Source organism: Perca flavescens, chromosome 20, assembly GCF_004354835.1.
Source record: "Perca flavescens isolate YP-PL-M2 chromosome 20, PFLA_1.0, whole genome shotgun sequence".
Taxonomy (NCBI): domain Eukaryota; kingdom Metazoa; phylum Chordata; class Actinopteri; order Perciformes; family Percidae; genus Perca; species Perca flavescens.
Window position 1 is genome coordinate 31337827 of NC_041350.1, and position 21265 is coordinate 31359091.

The 21265-nt window shown below is 41.7% G+C and overlaps 1 protein-coding gene across 2 annotated transcripts in view; it reads left to right on the forward strand.

Annotated features, from left to right (window-relative positions):
- Nucleotides 1-20255, forward strand: part of vrk1 (VRK serine/threonine kinase 1) — a 23928-nt gene extending 3673 nt beyond the window's left edge. For both annotated transcript variants that reach the window (XM_028566716.1, XM_028566715.1), the window contains exons 4-13: nt 3702-3771; nt 4363-4450; nt 5472-5580; nt 6960-7052; nt 7741-7873; nt 9668-9788; nt 10693-10751; nt 12487-12653; nt 19707-19800; nt 19896-20255. In XM_028566716.1, the coding sequence (XP_028422517.1) occupies nt 3702-3771; nt 4363-4450; nt 5472-5580; nt 6960-7052; nt 7741-7873; nt 9668-9788; nt 10693-10751; nt 12487-12653; nt 19707-19800; nt 19896-20062 (1101 nt within the window). In that variant the 3' untranslated portion in view covers nt 20063-20255. The remainder of the gene's footprint in view (nt 1-3701; nt 3772-4362; nt 4451-5471; nt 5581-6959; nt 7053-7740; nt 7874-9667; nt 9789-10692; nt 10752-12486; nt 12654-19706; nt 19801-19895) is intronic.
- Nucleotides 20256-21265: the final 1010 nt, after the last annotated feature.

Consider the following 21265-nt stretch of genomic DNA (forward strand, 5'->3'; position numbering starts at 1 on the left):
AACAAGTATTTGACCCCCTGGACAAACAGCATGTTAATATTTTGTAGAAAAGCCATTATTGGCCAGCACAGATGTCAAACGGTTTTTATAGTTGGTGACAAGGTTTGTGCACATTTCGGCAGGGATGTTGGCCCCTCTCCCTGCAGACAGCCTCCAAATCATTCAGGTTCCGAGGTTGTCGCCTGGCAACTCGAATTTTAAGCTCCCTCCAAAGATTTTCAATCGGATTCAGGTCTGGAGACTGGCTAGGCCACTCCAGAACCTTGATGTGCTTCTTCTTCAGCCACTCTTTTGTTGCTTTGGCGGTGTGCTTAGGGTCGTCGTCGTGCTGAAACACCCATCCTCGACCCATCTTCAGCTCTCTCACTGAGGGAAGGAGATGTCGGTCCAGAATTCCACGATACATGGCCCCGTCCATCCTCCCCTCAATACGATGGAGTTGTCCCGTCCCCTTGGCTGAAAAGCACCCCCAAAGCATGATGTTGCCACCACCATGCTTGACAGTGGGGATGGTGTTATTTGGTTTGTACTCGGTGTTCTTTGCCCTCCAAACACGACGAGTTGAGTTGAGGCCAAAAAGTTCTAGTTTGGTCTCATCTGACCACATCACCTTCTTCCAGGCCTCTCCAGAGTCGTCCAGGTGGTGAATGGCAAACTTCATGCGGGCCTGTACATGTTTCTTCTTGAGCAGGGGGACCTTGCGTGCGCTGCAGGATTTCAATCCATGACGGCGTAGTGTGTTACCAACCGTTTCTTTTGTAACTGTGGTCCCAGCTGACTTCAGTTGATTCATCAGTTCCCCCCTTGTGGTTTTGGGATGATTCCTCACCGTTCGCATGATCAGGGACACCCCACGAGGCAAGATCTTGTGTGGAGGCCCAGACCGAGGGAGGTCGGCGGTGGTGTGGTGCTTCTTCCATTTCCTGATAACTGCACCGACAGTTGATCTTTTCTCTCCAAGTTGCTTTCCGATTCTCTTGTAGCCCATCCCAGCCTTGTGCAGATCAACAATCTTGTCCCTGATGTCCGTAGAAAGCTCTTTGGTCTTGCCTATGGTGGTGATGTTGGATGCTGGTTGTTTGGGTGTTGACAGGTGTCTTTTATACAGGTAACGAGGTGAGGCAGGTGTATTTGATGTAGATAATTGGTTCGGATTGGGGCTGTGTCTTAAAGACTAACTGGCTTGTAGGAGCCAGAATACTTGCTGTTTGTCCAGGGGGTTAAATACTTGTTTTTCCTCATCAGATGGTTATCAATTTTAATAAATTCATATGATGTGATTTTCTGGAATTTTCTTTGGGATTCTGTCTTTCACTGTTAGAATGTACATATGATTAAAATTGTAGATTTTTGCATTCTTTGTAAGTGGGCAAACCTGCAAAATCAGCAAGGGGTCAAATACTTATTTCCCCCACTGTATATAGATAGATAGATAGATAGATAGATAGATAGATAGATAGATAGATAGATAGATAGATAGATAGATAGATATGTATAGATATGTATAGATATATATGTATAGATAGATATATACATATCTATAGACACACACACACACACACACACACACACACACGAGAAAGTTGGAAAACACAGTATGGAAAACACAAATAAAAGAAGAAAGTAGTGACTTCTAAATGTACTTTGACTTGTATTTCATTGCAGACAATACAACAGCACATCATTTAATGTGTTCCTCATGATTTTTATTGTTTTATTTTTCAAAAAGCAAAATTTCTATTTTGGTTCTTGCAACACATTTCAAAAAAAGTTTGGAACAGTAAAGCATTTTCCACTTTGTAATGTTGCCATTCCTTTTCACAACACTTAAAAGACGTTTAGGGACTGAAGACACCAAGTGAAGTGTTTCAGGTGTAATTTTGTCCCATTCTTGCTGCAAACAAGTCTTAAGGTGGGCAACAGTACGGGGTTCATTTGCGCTTCAAAATGCACCACACATTCTCTATTGGAGACAGGTCGGGACTGCAGGCAGGCCAGTCAAGTCCCCGTATCCTCTTCCTCTGCAGCCAGGACTTTGTAATGTGTGCAGAATGTGGTTTTGCATTAACTTGTTGAAATATGCATGGACGTCCCTGGAAAAGAGGTCTTCTAGAAGGCAGCATATTGTGCTCCAAAATCTCTATGTACTTTTCAGCATTAATGGTGCCATCACAGAAGTGCAAGTTACCTTTGCCAAGGGCACTGACACAACCCCATACCATGACAGACCCTGGCTTTTGGACTTGTTGCTGGTAACAGTCTGGATGATCCTTTTCTTCTTTGGTCCGGAGCACACGGCGTCCATTTCTCCCAAAAAATACCTGAAATACTGAATCATCTGACCACAGTACACGTTTCCACTGTGTGATGGTCCATCCCAGATGCCTCCAGTTTTAACTGGTATTTGTGGTTGTAACTAAGTATTGTGGTACTTGACAAAGGTTTGCCAAAGTAGTCCTGAGCCCATGTGGTGATATTGCTTATAGATGAATGACGATTCTTGATGCAGTGCCGCCTGAGGGATCAGAGATCGCGGTTGTTCAGCTTAGGCTTGCGCCCTTGTCCTTTACGCGCTGACATTCCTCCACATTCCTTGAATCTTTTAATTATGTTATGTACTGTTGAAGGTGAAATAAGCAAATGTCTTCCCATCTTTCTTTGAGGAACATTGTTTTTAAACATTTCAATAATTTTCTCACGTATTTGTTGGCAAACTGGCGATCCTCGGCCCATCTTTGCTCCTAAAGGACTAGACCGTTCCTGGATGCTGCTTTTGTACCAAATCATAATTACAATCACCTGTTGACATCACCTGTTTCAAATCACATCATTATTTAACCAATTTACCTGATTACTAGCCCTAAATTGCTCCTGTCCCAACCTTTTTTGGAATGTGTTGCAGGTCTGAATGACAGGAAAGGATGTATATTTACAAATGAAATTAAGTTGACCAGACAAAACATGAAATATTTTGTGTTCACATTGTCTGCAATGAAATACAAGTCAAAGTACATTTAGAAATCACTACTTTCTTTTTTATTTGTGTTTTCCATACTGTCCCGACTTTTTCTGATTTGGGGATCTATCTATCTATCTATCTATCTATCTATCTATCTATCTATCTATCTATCTATCTATCTATCCCCAACTTTACAAAAATTACAATAAAGACATTTTATACAGAAATATTCCTCAATGTAATCATCTGTCAGGAGCCTTAAGCCCCTGACACACCAACCCAATGGCCGACCGTCGGCAGAAAAGGAGTCGGACTGATCAGTCGGCTCCCCGAGGTCCAAAAAGAAGCCGATTTGAGTGTGTAATATGTCTCCATAACAGCAGGCCGTGCTGTCCGTGCTCTTACACACCAAGCCAACAGGCCCCGTGTCTGGCTAACTATTACCTGTAGTTGTATACAGTGCGTTCACATCATTCGATCTAATTGCCCGTACTTTGGTCCGTACGGGGACTTGAACCGCGACCCTCAGGTTCCCAACCCAACTCCTACTGGCACCCCCTAATTAAACTACTGATGTTTATTAAACTTCAAACTCATCAGGGACACATCAGCAGTCATACACATTGCAATTTGTTTTTTTACCTGCACCTGTAACAACAATCCCTTGTTTTTGTAGTGCTATTTTTGGTCGAAACACATGTTAAATCAAATCTAGACATAAATGTGCTTGTTTTGTCCACAGGAGCCCAGTGACAATGGACCACTGTTCTCTGAGCTCAAGTTTTACATGAGAGCTGCTAAGCCTGACCTGAGTAAGCCTACTTATCATTCCTAAAACACACACACACACATAAACACACACACAGGGCTCGAAGTATGACACTAAGCTGAACTAAAGTTAGCCTTGTGATCATAACACAACATACTCCCTCACCACCAGGGCAAACAAATAAAAGAGAGCCAACTTTCTTAATTAAAAAAGACAATCTTGTAGCTGAGGCACAGAGGGAGGGGAGCTTTTTGGTGGCAGCGCCGTTGGCCCCCAGGCTACAGCTTTGCATTTTATATAATAACAATCCAAATGTCAATCTCCCCTGACAATTAACTGTTATATTACTAAGGAACCAAAGGCTCATATTTTATTCATGCCAGAATCTCACGTTGTTGGTAAATATTTGTCCCAGCGGCAGATTAGCTTGCGGCCTCGCTGCCCGGTTCCCCCCACAGAATAATACTCTTATTACTTTGAGCATCACAGCCATCACCTACATACACCAGCTCAAGTAACCAAACTGTCTTTGATTAACATGGTGTGCATTTCAAAGATTTATACACTTTTGAGACATTTTGGCCAGAAAAAGTTCTTATGAAAAAGTTCTTATGAATTGCCTCTTGTCCTGCAGTTCAGAGCTGGATGAAGTCTAACAAGTTGAAAAGTCTGGGTGTTCCCAGGTATTGGGGCTCAGGCCTGCACGAGAAAGATGGGAAAAGGTAAGTCTTTGGCCAGGGCTGCTCACAGAGAGAAACGTACAATTTGTCAGTTTAAGTTTAATCTTACATAACACAAAAGACGAAAACAACGCCAGATGAAGGCTTTTTCCCGGTGTAAATGAACCTTGTACTGTCCCACTGTTTTAATTCCAGATTTTATTTAAAAAACCAAAACTAGTACAAAATGCCTGCAACATAAAAAAGAATATATTCTAAAGTGTACAAAAAACTACATATTCTAAAGTGTACAGAAAATGCTAAATGCAACGGATTAGGCTATTTACTCATTTGCACTTAGCATTATAGCATTTAGCCATTGTAATAAAATAAAAAAGAGAAGTTATATTCAACTGAGAACTCGTATCTCTTGTTATCTTGTAGGTTACAAAACAGTTTGCAAAATAATAGTTTCTTCAATATGGCTGCTGATATGGGCACAAAGATTACTCTAGAAAAGTTTCTACTACAAATTGCACAATATATATCCTGTACCTAGGCTGAAAAAAGTGCTGTACAAAGTTATATTATGTTATAAAAACAAAGGAAGACAATAAAAATAGAGACAATGAACACCGTACAAACAACACACTTCTATACAAATTTCCCTAAACTAAATCATACGCCGAAGAATAAAAATGTGTTTTAAGACGAGACTTAAAGATCTCTGCAGTAGAGGAGGACCTAATGTGAATGGGAAGTTTGTTCCAGAGTCTTGGGGCCACAACGGAGAAGGCACGATGTACCAGAGAGAACTGTGACGGAAACATTTGCGTAATTTCCCACATGTTAAACACCAGATGATGGGAGTGCATTTTAGCGGTATCACTCTGTCAGTTACAGGTTGTACTAAAATGAGACTGTGGCTGATTTCCCTGCAGAAAAACAGCTAATCACTAAAATGTGTATAAACTATCAAACTGACCGTGAGGCCTCAATTTAACATGGTTACGCCAAAAATTTAGAAGTGGGGCTTGTGTGACACTTCAGAAGTACTAAAAGTAATATTCCTTGTACGTTCCAGGTATAGGTTCATGGTCATTGACAGGCTTGGCACAGACCTGCAGAAGAAGTTTGAAGAATGTGGAAGGAGGTTCCCCAGAAAACTGGTCCTGCAGCTCGGCCTTCGACTGGTTGGTTATTCCATGATCAAATGGCTTAGTTTCACTTTTGTGTTTTTTTACTGGATTGCATTGAAGTGGTAAACAACAATGGAATTTCAAGAATGTCGTGTCATTGAATGTGCCATTTTGAGGCAATGTGTTGGAGACAAAGAGCCTCAGGGATGTCCTGTTTCATAATAATTATGTGCTGACTTTGAGTGACACCATACAGAGTGACACTCTTTTTAGATCTAAAATCTTCCGTTTATATGGAAAACCCCAAAGTAGGTCATGTTCCTACAACTTTTGATATGTACACATCACTTGCATTGTCCACTATTAATTGGGGTTGGAAGTAGGGCTGGGCGATGTGGACCAAAATTCATATCTCGTTTGTTTTTCCGTCTTAATGGCGCAATATATATCTCCTGTATTTTCTACAAAGTGGGCCAAATGTTCAGTTCTAAGTCAAAGCCACATGTGAGATATCACAAGCACTTTTGTCAAAACAGATCAACATCAAATCCAAAAACAGGGTTTCCTTCCCTGTTGAAAAACACATGCAAATGAAAAACATATCTAAAATCAGTTGCCTATATTAAATAAAAACAGGCCTATCTCTGAGAATGCTTCTTTGGCTGTCAAAGTTACTGAACAATTCTCTGGTTTATCAGTGGAGTGGATGAACTACACTGCAGACTGTGCTGGCTGACTCATCTGATGTGTCCAGCGTGGGTTAGTCTCACATAGCCAGCTCTATCTCCACAGCGCTGTGGAGGAAGGTCTGGCTACACCACACATCCATTCCAGGATAGAAAAAGACGCTCTGGGTTGTTTGCATTTCTTTGAACTAATCACAATGGTCTTGGGCGGTGCTAAGCTCCGAACACAGGGACGGTGGCTCTGCTAAATAGTCTTGGGAAGGAACTTGTTTTGGTTTAACATTTGAAAACTCTTCATACCATATTAAATGAAGTTAACTGTTGACACAATACCCTAATGTGAGCTATTTAAATTAGCTGATACATAGTTAAATCTCATCGGCTCTTCCAAAGCAATCCCACCAATCAGTCCCAAAACGTCCCAGTTAGAGAGGAAATGACCTAAAATATTCTTTGTAAATCTTTACAATCATTCCCCGAAAGAACCAAGCAGGCCTGCCTTGTTGAACCATCCAAATTTTTGATCGAGTCTATGTATGCAAATTGAGCCACTAGGTTGTTAGGACGGTTTCATTTTTAATAATGTAGAATGTCTCTGGGATATTTTTTCGTAATACCAATATCCTTCACACTTGGCTATGACCACCTCAAGACATGGTCTGGCAGTTGCATTCTGATTATAATACAGTTTCTCTTTTTCAAAACTAATATTAAAAGTATTTCTTTTCTTTTTCTTTGCTTGTGTAGCTGGATATTCTGGAGTTCATCCACGATCATGAGTATGTGCATGCTGACATCAAGGCATCCAACCTCATGTTGAGCCACAGTGATCCCAACCAGGTCAGTAGCATCCTATGAGGTTAAAGGTGTGTGTGTGTGTGTGTGTGTGTGTGTGTGTGTGTGTGTGTGTGTGTGTGTGTGTGTGTGTGTGTGTGTGTGTGTGTGTGTGTGTGTGTGTGTGTGTGTGTGTGTGTGTGTGTGTGTGTGTGTGTGTGTGTGTGTGTGTGTGTGTGTGTGTGTGTGTGTGTGTGTGTGTGTGTGTGTGTGTGTGTTCCAAACAGGAAGATTCTAAGAGCTTTTCCTAGCAAACAAGGCAGGGGAAAATATTTAATTTGAAGATTAATAATGTATCATTGGTGGTGTTATTAAAGAGCTATTTATAAATGACAATTTAAAAATCGGCCCCTCAGGAGTTTATTAGGTAAGGTTGTTTTTTTAATTTGCAACTGTGCTATTTGTTTTAGTTTTTTCCCCTGGAGTTACTGGGGTATAGCTTTGGTCTTATTGCTCTGTTTCTTTTATTAAAGCCAATACCCAACTGTAGTATATAAGCACAATGCAAACAAAATAATAATAATGAAGCTCGTGTAGGTGGAATTACAATTTAAATTCCAAAAGGGCGAAATCATCTGCTGTCCATGCTTTCAGTACAATTCCTGGAAACATTACACATGCTTTTGTATAAATGTATGACTTGTTAAATTTGAGCTAGGTCTGTTTGCATGTCTGAATCAGTGTCTTTTTGTAGGTTTACTTAGTGGATTATGGGCTGGCATATAGGTACGCACCCGACAGTGTGCTAAAGGAGTACAAGGAAGACCCCAAGAGATGTCACGACGGCACCATTGAGTTCACAAGCATCGACGCCCACAAAGGAGCAAGTAGGTATAAGTACACTACTGGTAGTTCTATAACCCTAAAAATGGCTTTTAAAACCAGACTGCCATGTCTTTCTGTGACGTGGTGAAAATATTACCTCTATTATTCATGCCTGTCAACTCCACAGGTATCTGTGGAGTTGACAGGCTTCGTTTAAGGCAGCACAGTGGCTCAGTGGTTAGCACTTCTACCTCACAGCAAGAAGGTTCTGGGTTCGAACCCAGGTCGTCCCAGGCCTTTCTGTGTGGAGTTTCCTCCGGGTGCTCCAGTTTCTTCCCACCATAAAGACATGCATGCAGGACTAGGACTACAGTTGAAAATTAGGCGACTGGCTAACACTGGCGCATTTACAGAAATGTTGATTAATGTGCTAATTAATGTGTCCTAATCAAATAAATCTAAAAAATAAGTTGTACAGTATTGGCTGCTACATAGAAACGGATTCCTGTAGCACATAGCAGCTGTGTCTGCTCGCATTTAGGTTATATCTTATAAAACTTGCTTCCAACTACTTAACCGCAAGATAAAGAATTGATGCTGGGTATTATCAAGGAACTCATGATTCGATTTTGATGCTTTGGGTCACAATTCGATTTGGTATCGATGCAATGTGATATTGCACGTAGGGGACTGAAATACCCACTGAGTTCATAAAAGTGCCTTCTGATATTTGTGAAATTGTCTGCATTATTGATATGGTTTAGAACAAATTGAACCCAAAACGTATTTCGCCATTTTATTACTTTGTTAAGAAAGAATAAACCATTCACAGTGCTGTAATGCATTGGAATAAAATGCACATTTGTGCCTTGGCGGAACTGGCAGAGTTGTGCAATGTAAACAATGCACGACTGCTGTATTAATTGGAATAACATGTAAAGTGAATACACACTTGAAAGCAAATCTTACGCTTTGGCTACATTGAACGCGTTAACGTCTGCGGACCGTTAACGGAGCGTATGTTCCGCGGAATGTATGTTTTAACCGGCTACACCAGCTGCGCACACACGGCGTAAGATTGTGTGAGTCACAGGCGAGACGCTGAGCTTTTGCTTTGGGGATTGTTGTTGTTGAGTTTTTTGGAGCACAGCGCTGCAAAAACGTCAATCTACTGTCAGCTGTTATCAGAGGACGCAGGTGAGGGAAAACCGAAACTCTCAAAACAAAACTGCCAATACTCTCATTAAGTCGTTTCTTCTAATATAGAAAAAAAATATAAATAGACTCCTGTTTTTACGCTTGTCGAGCGGATATCCGCGGAGCATACCCACCACTACGCTTCTCTCTGGCCGATGTCTCCAGTTCCATTGATTATAGCAAAAGTGTACGTTACGCATGCAATGTAGCCAGCCCGTTAGTCTCTTGCCTCTTAGTCTGAGCTGAACTTTCTGCCCAACAATGCACAACTCTCTAGGGCTCGCTTTTCAAATTTGGGATTGAAATATATATATTTTTTCTTCAATACTGTTATAACAGAATCCTCAAAAAAGAATGCCTTTTATTAAACCAAAAGACCCGTGTTGCAACACAGTGTTTGCATTTCATGCTTGGAACATATAAACATGAGATTGCTATTCATCTTTCCATCTCAAAAGAAAGACGGAAAACAAATGCATTTCCAAAAATGTGGAACTAGTCCTATACTGGATTTGTTGTAAGATAGAAGCATGTTATTCTTGGAATTGGTATTGTGTTCACAACCGGATTTCTTTTAATGCTGGTATTGCTGTTAATGGCAGTGCTTAACGTGGCTGCTGACAGCGTTTGCTTCAGCTGATGTGGTTGTTTGGCTCCAGCTGCATGCAGGCGGAGCGACCTGGAGATCCTGTGCTACTGCATGGTACAGTGGCTGTGTGGACGCCTGCCCTGGGAGGACAAGCTGCAGGACCCCCTCTACGTCCGTGACTCCAAAATCAGGTGGGAGAGGCACACCTGCATTCTGTGCACACATCTCTGACAGAGGTCTTTCAGTGAATGCGTGAGGTTGTCTGCTTTATAGGGCTGGGCAATATATCAATATTATATCGATATGGATATATGAGGCTAGATATCTTCTTAAATTTTGGATATCGAAATATCCTGATGTGACATAAGTGTTGTCTTTTCCTGGTTTTAAAGGCTGCATTACAGTAGAGTGATGCAATTTTCTGAACACACCAGACTGTTCTAGCTGTTCCATTATTTGCCTTTACCCACATAGTTATTATATCATCATCAACATAACTGATGATTGTTTATCAAAAATCTCATTGTGTGCATATTTTGTGGAAGCACTAATTGTCAACCCTACAATATCGATATCAAGGTATTTGGTAAAAAATATCGGGATATTTGAGTTTCTCCATATCGCCCACCATATCGCTTTATGTATGCAGGCAAAAGTTTTGTACATTTGGAAAATGATTTACTATACAAAGCAATGTAGACTTTTTATATTTTAAATTAAGCTTTGCGTTAGTTCATGCAGGATCGGGAGTCATACGCCTCCACCACCCCAGCCTCCACCTTCCTAGTTTAGAGTCTAAACATGACTCAAAGTTTAAAATGTTTTTTAATTTTTTGATTATGGCCCACTCTTGCAGACGGGTGCGTTTTGAGCATGGCGCTCCCTGTTTCAGCTTAGCATGCTGCTTGGCTGATCCAGGAAGCATCAGTAGAGCGGAGTCTTCAGCGCCAAGCATAACTGTACTTCCATTTGTTGCAAGAAATGGTTAAATCTATGACGAGAGTGTTCCTGACTGAAGTACAGCAAGGTGTTTTAAACTGAGAATTTTCAAACTTTTGGGGGGAAATCATGCTGCTTGTATTTTTTCCCTTACAGGAGCCAAGAAAACATCTCTGAATTTATGACCAAGTGTTTCTCCTCAGGAGACAAGCCAGGTAAGACAGATGCACACACACATTACTCAGTCAACACGCGCACAGACATACGCACGCTAGATCCCTCCACAGGCCTAAAGTTCCCGCCCTACCCCGGCACCAGCCCGACAAAGTATGCCATTTTTCAGCCCAGCTCCGGCCCGAGGCAGACATCAATAACTTTAAGGCTCTTTCTGATGCACGCTCTCTCTAATGTATGCACAAACACACCAAAATGTCATGAAAGGAAGTTCTTCTGACACCTATATTCCTTTTCGAACAGAAAAATACAACCGTAGACCTTCTGAATTCAAGTTTCACTCTTTCAACGACCTAAGACTAGCTTAAATACCTTGTTAAAGCCGCTGAACACCCACAAAGGTCCTTTTAGTCATTCTGGCTGATTAGACCCCTGCTCAGGATGATGGTGGGCCAGAGCTCAGATGGGAATTTATTAGGTCACAAATCTTTTCAACCAATAAGAATGATAAAGGTGTAATTTGTTACTGCCCTAACAGGTGCAAACCAAGCTAACAGGAGACTCTGATGTCTAGACACGCCCACACAGTCCTGGGAAGAGGTCTAAACAGCCAGATTAACTCCAAACACCTGTGTGGCTGCTCAGGGCCTTTAACTTAACAATAACCACACTTCACCAAATGCGTCTTGGTAAGTCTTTCCACTGTTTCAACAATCACCAGCTCTGGTTAGGTTTGAAATAAACAAACAACTGCCAGAAGCGGATATATTCGTCCAATCACACAACCCTAACAATGGCACAATGAAAGGAGAGAAGTTACATGAATCTGACCCGAGCCCAGTCCTGGGTCCTGATGGGCTTTCAGACCTCTCTCACAAACACGCATGCACGCAAATATGGTTTGAAAAACTATGGAATTTTTAAGGAACTCTGGTCTGATTGCGGCCATATGCCGCTTCAAACAGACACCCCTCAAACATGTACTGTATCACAATATATATCACTCTGCTATATAGTTATAAAGTTCCTTGCATCATTAAAAAAGACTTTACTAATACTGCCCATTCCTAGCTACCTAAGTGAATTACATCTTTCACTTGTGTTCATTCACAACTATTTATAGCCTTGTAAACGGAGACCTATTTGCTTCTCATTAGGATAGAAGTCCAATGACACACGCTGCAGTAAACATTTTTAGTTCGGACTATAAATGGCGACATTTGTTGTCATTTTAATGTTGGCACTTTGACCTGCGGGCAGTGTGTTTGGCTTAGGCAGAGGAGACTAACACGAAGCGTCACACCTCCTTCCTTCTGCTCAGCTGAGCACAACCAAAGTGTTGTTTACAACTCCATCTGTGAGTGCCTTAGAGACTGTGAGTCAAGTCTGAGGAAAGTCACACCAAACCGAATTAGGCAGGATGCTGCGACCAGAGCAGAACATTATGGTGACGACAGTGTGTTGGAGAAGAGAGAGAAGTCCAGTCAGTGTAATTTATGTAGTCCCACATCACAAAACGTGGACCAAAGCACTTCACGGGCACCAGGCTTTCTAGAGCGAACTTAACGGGGTCAACAAAGGTGATCTGCAGCGTACAAACAAAATAAAGACAAGGGCAAATGCAGCACACCCCTTGGTATACCGTAGCAACAAGAAGATGTAACGGACACACCTCACCTGTCTACCTTTTCTGGGACCAATGATACTGGCATAGAGGCAAGTAGTTTGAGTTTATGATGAGCTGGTGTGTCCTGTTTTCTCTCTGTTGTGTTGCAGATGAGATCCAGAGGTTCATGGAGGAGGTCAGAGCTCTGGGATACCAAGACAAACCACCATACGAGAAGTTCCGATCCATCCTGCAGGCTGGACTGAAGGCCATCCAGGCTAAAGATGACGGCAAGCTGAATTTCACTCCCGCCACACCCGTATCACCCCCTGCCCAGGTCAGCACACACACGGAAACAAGCAACAACTTTAGTAATGCTAGTAATAATAATACTCCTTTACTGGAATTCTCTGCTTCATTTTATTATATGATTATTATATAGCTTATCAGTGCGTGGACCATGTAGTTAGGGGTACGTTGGGGCTGCGTCGGGAAGGACTGTGTGTGTGTGTGTGTGTGTGTGTGTGTGTGTGTGTGTGTGTGTGTGTGTGTGTGTGTGTGTGTGTGTGTGACACAACAGTAAATAACAGCCTAATGCAGTAATGACTCACACTGAGCTGAAATGGAAACACTGTGCTGCAACACGTGTCTTTTGGTTTAATTAAAGGCATTCATTTTTAAGGATTCTGTTATTCTACAGTATTGAAGAATGTAATACCTACCCTACAAAAGAATTGTTGAATATTCGCGTCCAACCCTACTCTGTACTTTGTAAAATATGTCCTCCTAATATGGTTCATAGTAGGCTACAGTATTAGCCACCATGCAGTTGCCATACCATTGTTTTACCCCTTCAGAAGAATTTATATATTATATTGAAAAACGCATATACCGTGATATACAGTGACTGTCTGTGCTTCAATCTATACAGTGATATACAATATAGGCTGTACCGCCCAGCGCTACATGTAGCCCTGAAGGCTACTGTAGTATTGAGCTATGGCTGGCTAACTAGGCTACTGAAAAGGTGTTGACTGTATTAGTCACTGCTGCATATAGGTAGAGCTGTAACAATTCCAAATGTTGCTGTACAATTAGTTGTCTCAGAAATAATTGCGATTAACAATGTAATTGTCTTTCAGTCAAATTTTAAAGAATATTTATTAATTTATGTGTCACTTTTTCAAACAAATTAAAGTTTTGAATGAATCCCAGAATATATCTTTTGGTTGTATCACTGTTAAGTGACCCAGATAATGAGGTGTTTTTGAAGCGGCAAAACATTTGTCAGCCAACAGCCCAGGATGTTTGGAGTTGCTATGGCAGCAATGACAGCTTTACCTCAACAGTCCAGCCAATAATCGCTTTGTAATTACAATTTGGCATATCTAAACAAAATCAACAATTACCTTGACCAGTCATACCCCTTAGGACCTTAGCTAAACAAAGAAACGGCGATTATGTAAAAAAAATTGCAATTAGACAACGATGTAATAATTGTTACAGGCCTACATATAGGGGCAAGTATCTGCCAGTGCCTTACCCATTCTTAACTGCACCTGTCAGTGGGAAGTGATTCCTTCCTTTTTGTTCTTCATCTCCAGTGACTCTCTCTCTCTCTGTCTCTCTCTCTCTTGCTCTCTCAATTTCTGTGCATATGGAAGATGCCACCGGGGACATGGAGTTGCCAGCCAAAAGGTTACCGGGCCCCGGTGCTGGTTATTGTATGTAATTATCCCTCCAATCTGTTCACCTCAGCGGGCGCCGTGTGGTGATCATGAGGTAGCAATTGTCAAAATGGAGGCAAAAATGAAAAGGGGGGGCAGGGTGTGAGTGATAGTTCAGGCTGAGAGTGTAGCTTCATTATAGAGGACCAGGAAGGAGGAGGAGGACGAGGACGACGGACGGAGGAGTTGATTGCCTTCATTAAGTGCATGACTCTCTTGGAGGCCACTTCTTCTTTCTCTTATCTCAGCAGACGCCACAGTCGCCTTGATTTCTGTAGAGAGGACAGAGGTAATGAAGTCAGTTTTTGGGAAAGTGCACTGTATTAGCAGTGATTCTGAGAAACCTTGATCTTTGTTGACCCCACTGTTTAAACGCACTTTACGCCAGGAACACAGCTCGCTCTCTCTCTCTCTCTCTCCTTCTCTCTCTCTCCCTGTGTGTGTGTGTGCGCCACTCTCTCTCTCTCTGCCTGTCCCTCTGTCGGTCTCTCTCTCTCCGTGTGCCTGATCGAGTCTCGCTCTAGACACACCTGAGAAGTCAAGACAGCCGAAATCACCATAAACCTGGGTTTAATTTTGAAATGTGTTTTATTTGTATGCGGCTGCATTGTGGCCTTCCTGTATGTATTTACTGTACCTACCTGGCTCGTGAAAGAAATAGAGGAGACGCAGAAACGATCGCTGCAGCGCGCGGCCGCTCTGCTCCTGATCGCAGCTGGTGTGACCAAAAAGATTGGATAAGATGGGCGCCAAACTGAAAATAGCTCTGCTTCACAGCGCTTCCTCAGCCGGTGTGTTTTTGCCGTTACAAGCACAAGAGAGGAAGTGTTTCTGTTTGATGCTCTGTGATCAGAACCGTGCAGCACATAATGGGACATTTTAAAGGTCCCATGACACATGGTGCTCTTTGGATGCTTTTATATAGACCTTAGTGGTCCCCTAATACTGTATCTGAAGTCTCTTTTATATAGGCCTTAGTGGTCCCCTAATACTGTATCTGAAGTCTCTTTTATATAGACCTTAGTGGTCCTCTAATACTGTATCTGAAGTCTCTTTATATAGACCTTAGTGGTCCCCTAATACTGTATCTGAAGTCTCTTTTATATAGACCTTAGTGGTCCCCTAATACTGTATCTGAAGTCTCTTTATATAGACCTTAGTGGTCCCCTAATACTGTATCTGAAGTCTCTTTTATATAGACCTTAGTGGTCCCCTAATACTGTATCTGAAGTCTCTTTATATAGACCTTAGTGGTCCCCTAATACTGTATCTGAAGTCTCTTTTATATAGACCTTAGTGGTCCCCTAATACTGTATCTGAAGTCTCTTTTATATAGACCTTAGTGGTCCCCTAATACTGTATCTGAAGTCTCTTTTATATAGACCTTAGTGGTCCCCTAATACTGTATCTGAAGTCTCTTTTATATAGACCTTAGTGGTCCCTAATACTGTATCTGAAGTCTCTTTATATAGACCTTAGTGGTCCCCTAATACTGTATCTGAAGTCTCTTTTATATAGACCTTAGTGGTCCCCTAATACTGTATCTGAAGTCTCTTTTATATAGACCTTAGTGGTCCCCTAATACTGTATCTGAAGTCTCTTTTATATAGGCCTTAGTGGTCCCCTAATACTGTATCTGAAGTCTCTTTTATATAGACCTTAGTGGTCCCCTGATACTGTATCTGAAGTCTCTTTTATATAGGCCTTAGTGGTCCCCTAATACTGTATCTGAAGTCTCTTTTATATAGGCCTTAGTGGTCCCCTAATACTGTATCTGAAGTCTCTTTTATATAGGCCTTAGTGGTCCCCTAAAGGCGCTTTTCCTTTACATGGTACCTACTCGCCTCGACTCTACACGCCTTTTTTGGTTTTCCATTACAAAAAAAAGTACCTGGTACCTGCTAACAGGTACTTTGTTTAGTACTACCTCAGTCGAGGTTCCAAGCGAGCTGAGGCGAGCCGAGAAGGTGACGTGAAACCCTGCAGGCTGCTGATTGGTTGGAAAGAATTGTCACTGATCACTGCATTGCTAGCGACAGACAGCATTTTTAAATAGTTTAGCCAGCGGTGTTTTTTTGTTGCCGGAGGCTCCACGCAGAGCTTTCTCCGTAGCATACAAGTGGCCTGATGTTTGTACTGGTGCGCTGGTGTGTGTGTGTCGAGTCACCGTGTGTGGGGAGCTGGTGAGCGAGGGATCAGTGAGAGAGTGACGGCGATTAGCTCCGGAGTGAGCAGTGACTCTAGAGTCCTAGTGAGAGAAACAAAGTGTCTCCTCTGTTCTTTCTGACCACGGTGGGAAATCTGGAGCAGGAAAAGTTAACTATCTTGTTGATTTCATGTTGTTTACGGAGAAGGAGAACCAGGAAATGAGTCGGGGGAAATGCAACGCTACCAAGCCATGCCCACGGCACGGCACAGTGCGTCGAGTCGATGCGAGTCGAGCAGGTACCATGTAATGGAAAAACGCCATAATACTGTATCTGAAGTCTCTTTTATATAGGCCTTAGTGGTCTCCTAATACTTAATTAACAAAAATAAAATATATTATATATATTATAAATATTATAAAATACAAAAAACAGACGGGTAACAAATTGAATGTAACGTCTACACATGCAGGGGTGTAGTCTACGTGATACGCAGGTATTAGAATTTCGATTTCGATTTTGGCTCCCGACGATCACCAAAATCGTATAATCGAGAAAAAACGATTATTTAGCCATGTTCTGTTTTGCAAGAGTACTCTTATTTTGTCTTGTGTTCTGAATGACACGCGCATGCGCACATCCGCACGTGCACATCCGCCCTTCCTGAAGCCAGTCAGGGAGGCAAGTCGTGTGCATATCATCCGCTGGAATTTAAAAACTCAGGGTGAGTAAAGATGGCAGCAGCGTTTGGTGAGCAAAAAAGTAGTATACTGTCTATAGACGTTGTATTCCCCCGACACGCTGTATTCACTTAGCTACCGTTTAAAACTTTTTCCAGCTTAGTGGGGGTGCATAGGCATACTGCTCAAAACCAACATGAAAAAACATAGTAATGTTCCCTCAGCATTTAGTTTTGTTGTTAAACTGTATGTTAATGAGCAGGGACGTTAAAAACGTTAAAAAAGTTTCACGTAACGTTACTCTAAGGTACCGTCTATGTGCTGGATTTTCCCTAAGGTTAGCTAGCAAATAAGCCCACTGACAGCGACATTATTGTTGATATTTTGGCCCAGTGTTTAGTAATGCCAGTAGTAGTGGTCATAGTGAGTGAACATGTGATGTGAGATGCACATTGTTATGTGTGTGGAACTGTTCATTAGCTGTGTAACGTTATGTGTGATATCTGTAAAGCTGAACCGACTCACAGAAGTACAACAGATTATAGCCTGGACACTATCCATTATATCCATTTATTGAATATTGACCAAAATAATCGTGATTATAATTTCTTTCCATAATCAAGCAGCCCTAGCAGGTATACGCATTAAAGTGTCAGAATGCAGGAAATTAAGTCTTTGACGCTCACAATTTCCCTGGGGGAGGACACTCAGACCCCCAACTATGCAATAATGACCTTGTTGATTTAAGACAATAGAATTACTGCCAGCAGGGCTCCAGACCGCAATCAAATGGTCGCATTTTACAACCAAAATTTGAGTGTGCGACTGAATTTTACATCCAGTCACACATGTGGGACCAGCAGTGTTGCCACAGTTACTTTGAAAAAGTAACTTAGTTACTTTACAGATTACTTGATTTTAAAAGTAACAAAGTTAGATGACAAGTTACTTTTATTAGTTACATTCAGCAACTGCCGACAACCCCGCCACAGCCTCAACATAAACATGACAACCGGTTTACTGTGAGGCAGCTCAGCGTGGCCAGTAGTAGGATCTGGTTTATTATGGCACCAAAGAGAGCCAGTCAACCGTGTTTAAGGGCAGCATTTCCTCTACAACATACTGCCCCAACAACTTCTTCAACTCTCCCCCACTTACTGGTTTTGTGTTTGGGTGGTGGGGGGCCTCCTGCGCTCTGCTTCCCACCACCTGCTGGGACTTGCTCTGTAAGTTTGACTGCAGTGCTGCGACTCCAAATGGTTCTTCAGATTTGACGTAGTGTTTTTGTAGCGAGATAGCACTTTGTCGCCACCAGCACAGAGTGTACAACCAACCTTAATACTGCCGTCTTTAGCGGACACAAACTCAAAATAGTGACTGGATTTCCAGCTAGAAAGCACGCATCTCTCTCGTTCCTCCATTGTTGTTTACGTTTGTGTCGCTGCGTGGTACACGTGACCTGTCCACATGCTGAAAACGTGACTTCACTCCCCGAGATGCAAGAAGAAAACTAAAACTAACTTACTTACTAAGGAAAATGACAAAAATAGTAACACATAGTGACTTGGATAAGTAACTTTAATCTGATAACTGGTTTGGAAATAGTAACGCGTTAGATTACTTGTTACTGAAAAAAGTGGTCAGATTAGAGTAACGCGTTAAAATTAACGCGTTACGTGGCATCACTGGCGACCAGTCAATGTGCCCCCTTTTTTACACGTTAAACATTGAAATTTCGGTACTTGAGAGCGCGTAAGCGCAAGCTTATCTGTCCTCTCTGAAAATTGAGAGAGAGAGCAGAGCTCTGACACACACACACTCGCATACACGCAGAGCTTCAGACGATGCAAACTACGTCGGTTCTGCAGTTTTGTTGAAGTCACAGTGAGTCACGGAAATGCCGATAAAGTGGTTTCAAGTACGGTTACAGTTTTTCATAACTTCACACAGACAGCGTTTCCTGCGATATGATATTAACGGTGAGGCGAAAGCGGTCGCGGTGCTGTTGACGTTACACTTCCCCGGAGACGAGCAGGCACAGCAGTGGTTTCTATGCCCTGGTGACTGACTGACAGGCGTCGGTTGCAAGGCAACTTTATTTCTACAGCAGCTTTCAGCAACAAGGCAATTCAAAGACCTTTACATGAAACATTAAAGAGTAATTAAAAACGGTCATGATGAAAATAAAACAGGCTAAAAAATTATATACAAATACAATAATAAAAAAAAATATATATATGGGGCTGTCATTTTACCTTCTATGTTGCATCTTCAAAAGTGACACTGAATTTGAAACAGTACATTGTAATTTCTGCATCTATTATCAAAGTATTTATTAGTAATACAGTGGAAATTAGTAGAAATGTTAATATTTGGTTAGCATGTTGATTTACGGTGTGTGCCCCTACATTTTCTGGTTGTGCCCCTAAAATTTTCAGTTGGGGGCCACTGTGCTCCTAGTGAAAAAAAGTTAGTCTGGAGCCATGCTGCCACCTTTCGCGCGCATCCCGCAGTGACAGGATGTAAGCAGTAGGGCCGAGATCATCGATGTAAGCCTGCAAAAGCGATGGATACATTTTTAAAAAGGAAAAATGCAGATTCTGATCTTATTAGGCTACAATGAGTCATTTTGTAACATTTTTGGTTGGTTGTGTGCCGTGGGATTTTTTTTATGTAAAAAATGTGCCGTGGCTCAAAAAAGGTTGAAAAACACTGCAGTACAGTATACCTACTACAATGCATTAGACTACACCACTGGACACATGTTCACCCACCTTCCAGTTGTCACCAACAAGTTGATGTCCCCTCTCTTCATTTTCTCCTCTTCTCCTTCCAGAGGACCACCAAGAGAAAGAAAGCAGCAAATGCAGCAGAAGAGAGTGAGACTGATGGAGGACCCATCAAGAAAAAGAGAGTCACAAAGAAAAGAGGTAGGTATTTTTTGTTTGTTTTTTTTGTCTGAGATCAGATATCTCTGAGGTCAAGGTCATCATTGTGCTTACCCATGATGAATTTCCCCCTGCAGAAGTGAATGGAGTGAAGAAAAGTCCCAAAAAATCTCCTAGACCAAAGAAGGTACCCAGCACTGGAAAACTGGGTGACCCCAAATCCAGACTGGTGGAGATGGGCACCCAGACTTCACCCGGACTTGCCAAGAAACCCAAAGGCAGACCCAAAAAAGCCAGCGCCTAAACATCCACCTTTGTCTACACTCCTCCCTCCATCCTTCCTCCATCCTCCTGTCCTTCCTCTGCCTCTTAAAAGAGTCACTTTTTCAAGTTTTATATGATTTCTATCTGTTACGCACTTGCTAGATGTTGATGTTTGATTGTATTTGGCGTGGTTGAAGCCACGTCCATTGTAATAAAGAGGAAATTAAATTGTCCATCTTTTGGTTTTAATTAAAGGCTTCAGGGTCAATGCAAAGAAAGTTTTCACTTTTTATTTAACATTACCATCACACAGGTATTTGAGTTTTTATTGTGTGTGTGTGTGTGGGTTTGGGTGGGTGGGTGTGGGTGGGTGGATGGGTGGGTTGGTGTCTGCCTGTGGGTGGGTGTAGATATGTCCTAATACACTGGCATCTGAGTGTAGATTCAGCTCTGATTCCAGCATGATTCCGTTTTTATGATTTGGTTTTCAAATATGTTTTTCACTTTATTTTAGTTTACTTCAAAACTTTCAAGTTTTATATGACTTCTGTCTGTTAGGCACTTCCTAGATCTTGATGTTTGATTGTATTTGGCGTGGTTGAAGCCAGGTCCATTGTAATAAATATCGCAGGAAATTAAATTGTCCATCTTTTGGTTTTAATTAAAGGTTTCAGGGTCAATGCAAAGAAAGTTTTCACTTTTCATTCAGCGTTACCATCACACAGGTATTTAAGGATAAATTCAGTTACTATAGTCACTATAAAATCATTTTAGAAATGGAAGCCTGATAGCTGGTAGATTCTGAACTTAATACAGACCGGGACACGGCCCATAAGCTAGGTTTGGGAGGTGTTGGGTGACTATGAGTCCAACTCTGCACATTTGTTTCTCTTGATGAGACCATTGTCTTTATTAACTGTGTATGTGTGATTTTTGAGTAGTAGTTTAATGATAGGTGTAGCCATGTCTTTGAATGCTCCAGTGAGTAGAAGGGCTCCATGAGCACTTAATGGTACCAGCCCTTTCTATAAAAAGGAGTTGTAACTAATGGCTTTATAAAAATAGTTAATCATGTACTGATGCTTTCTGAATCACTTATAGAAGAGTTACATGGCATTAAAAAGAACTCTTAGGTTGCGAGGGTGTGAAGAGTCCCTTTGATTGGTCTTTTTTTTTTTTTTGGTAATTGTAAACATTATGCACGTTGGTAATCCATTACTAAATTATTTTGGGGTTCAGACTT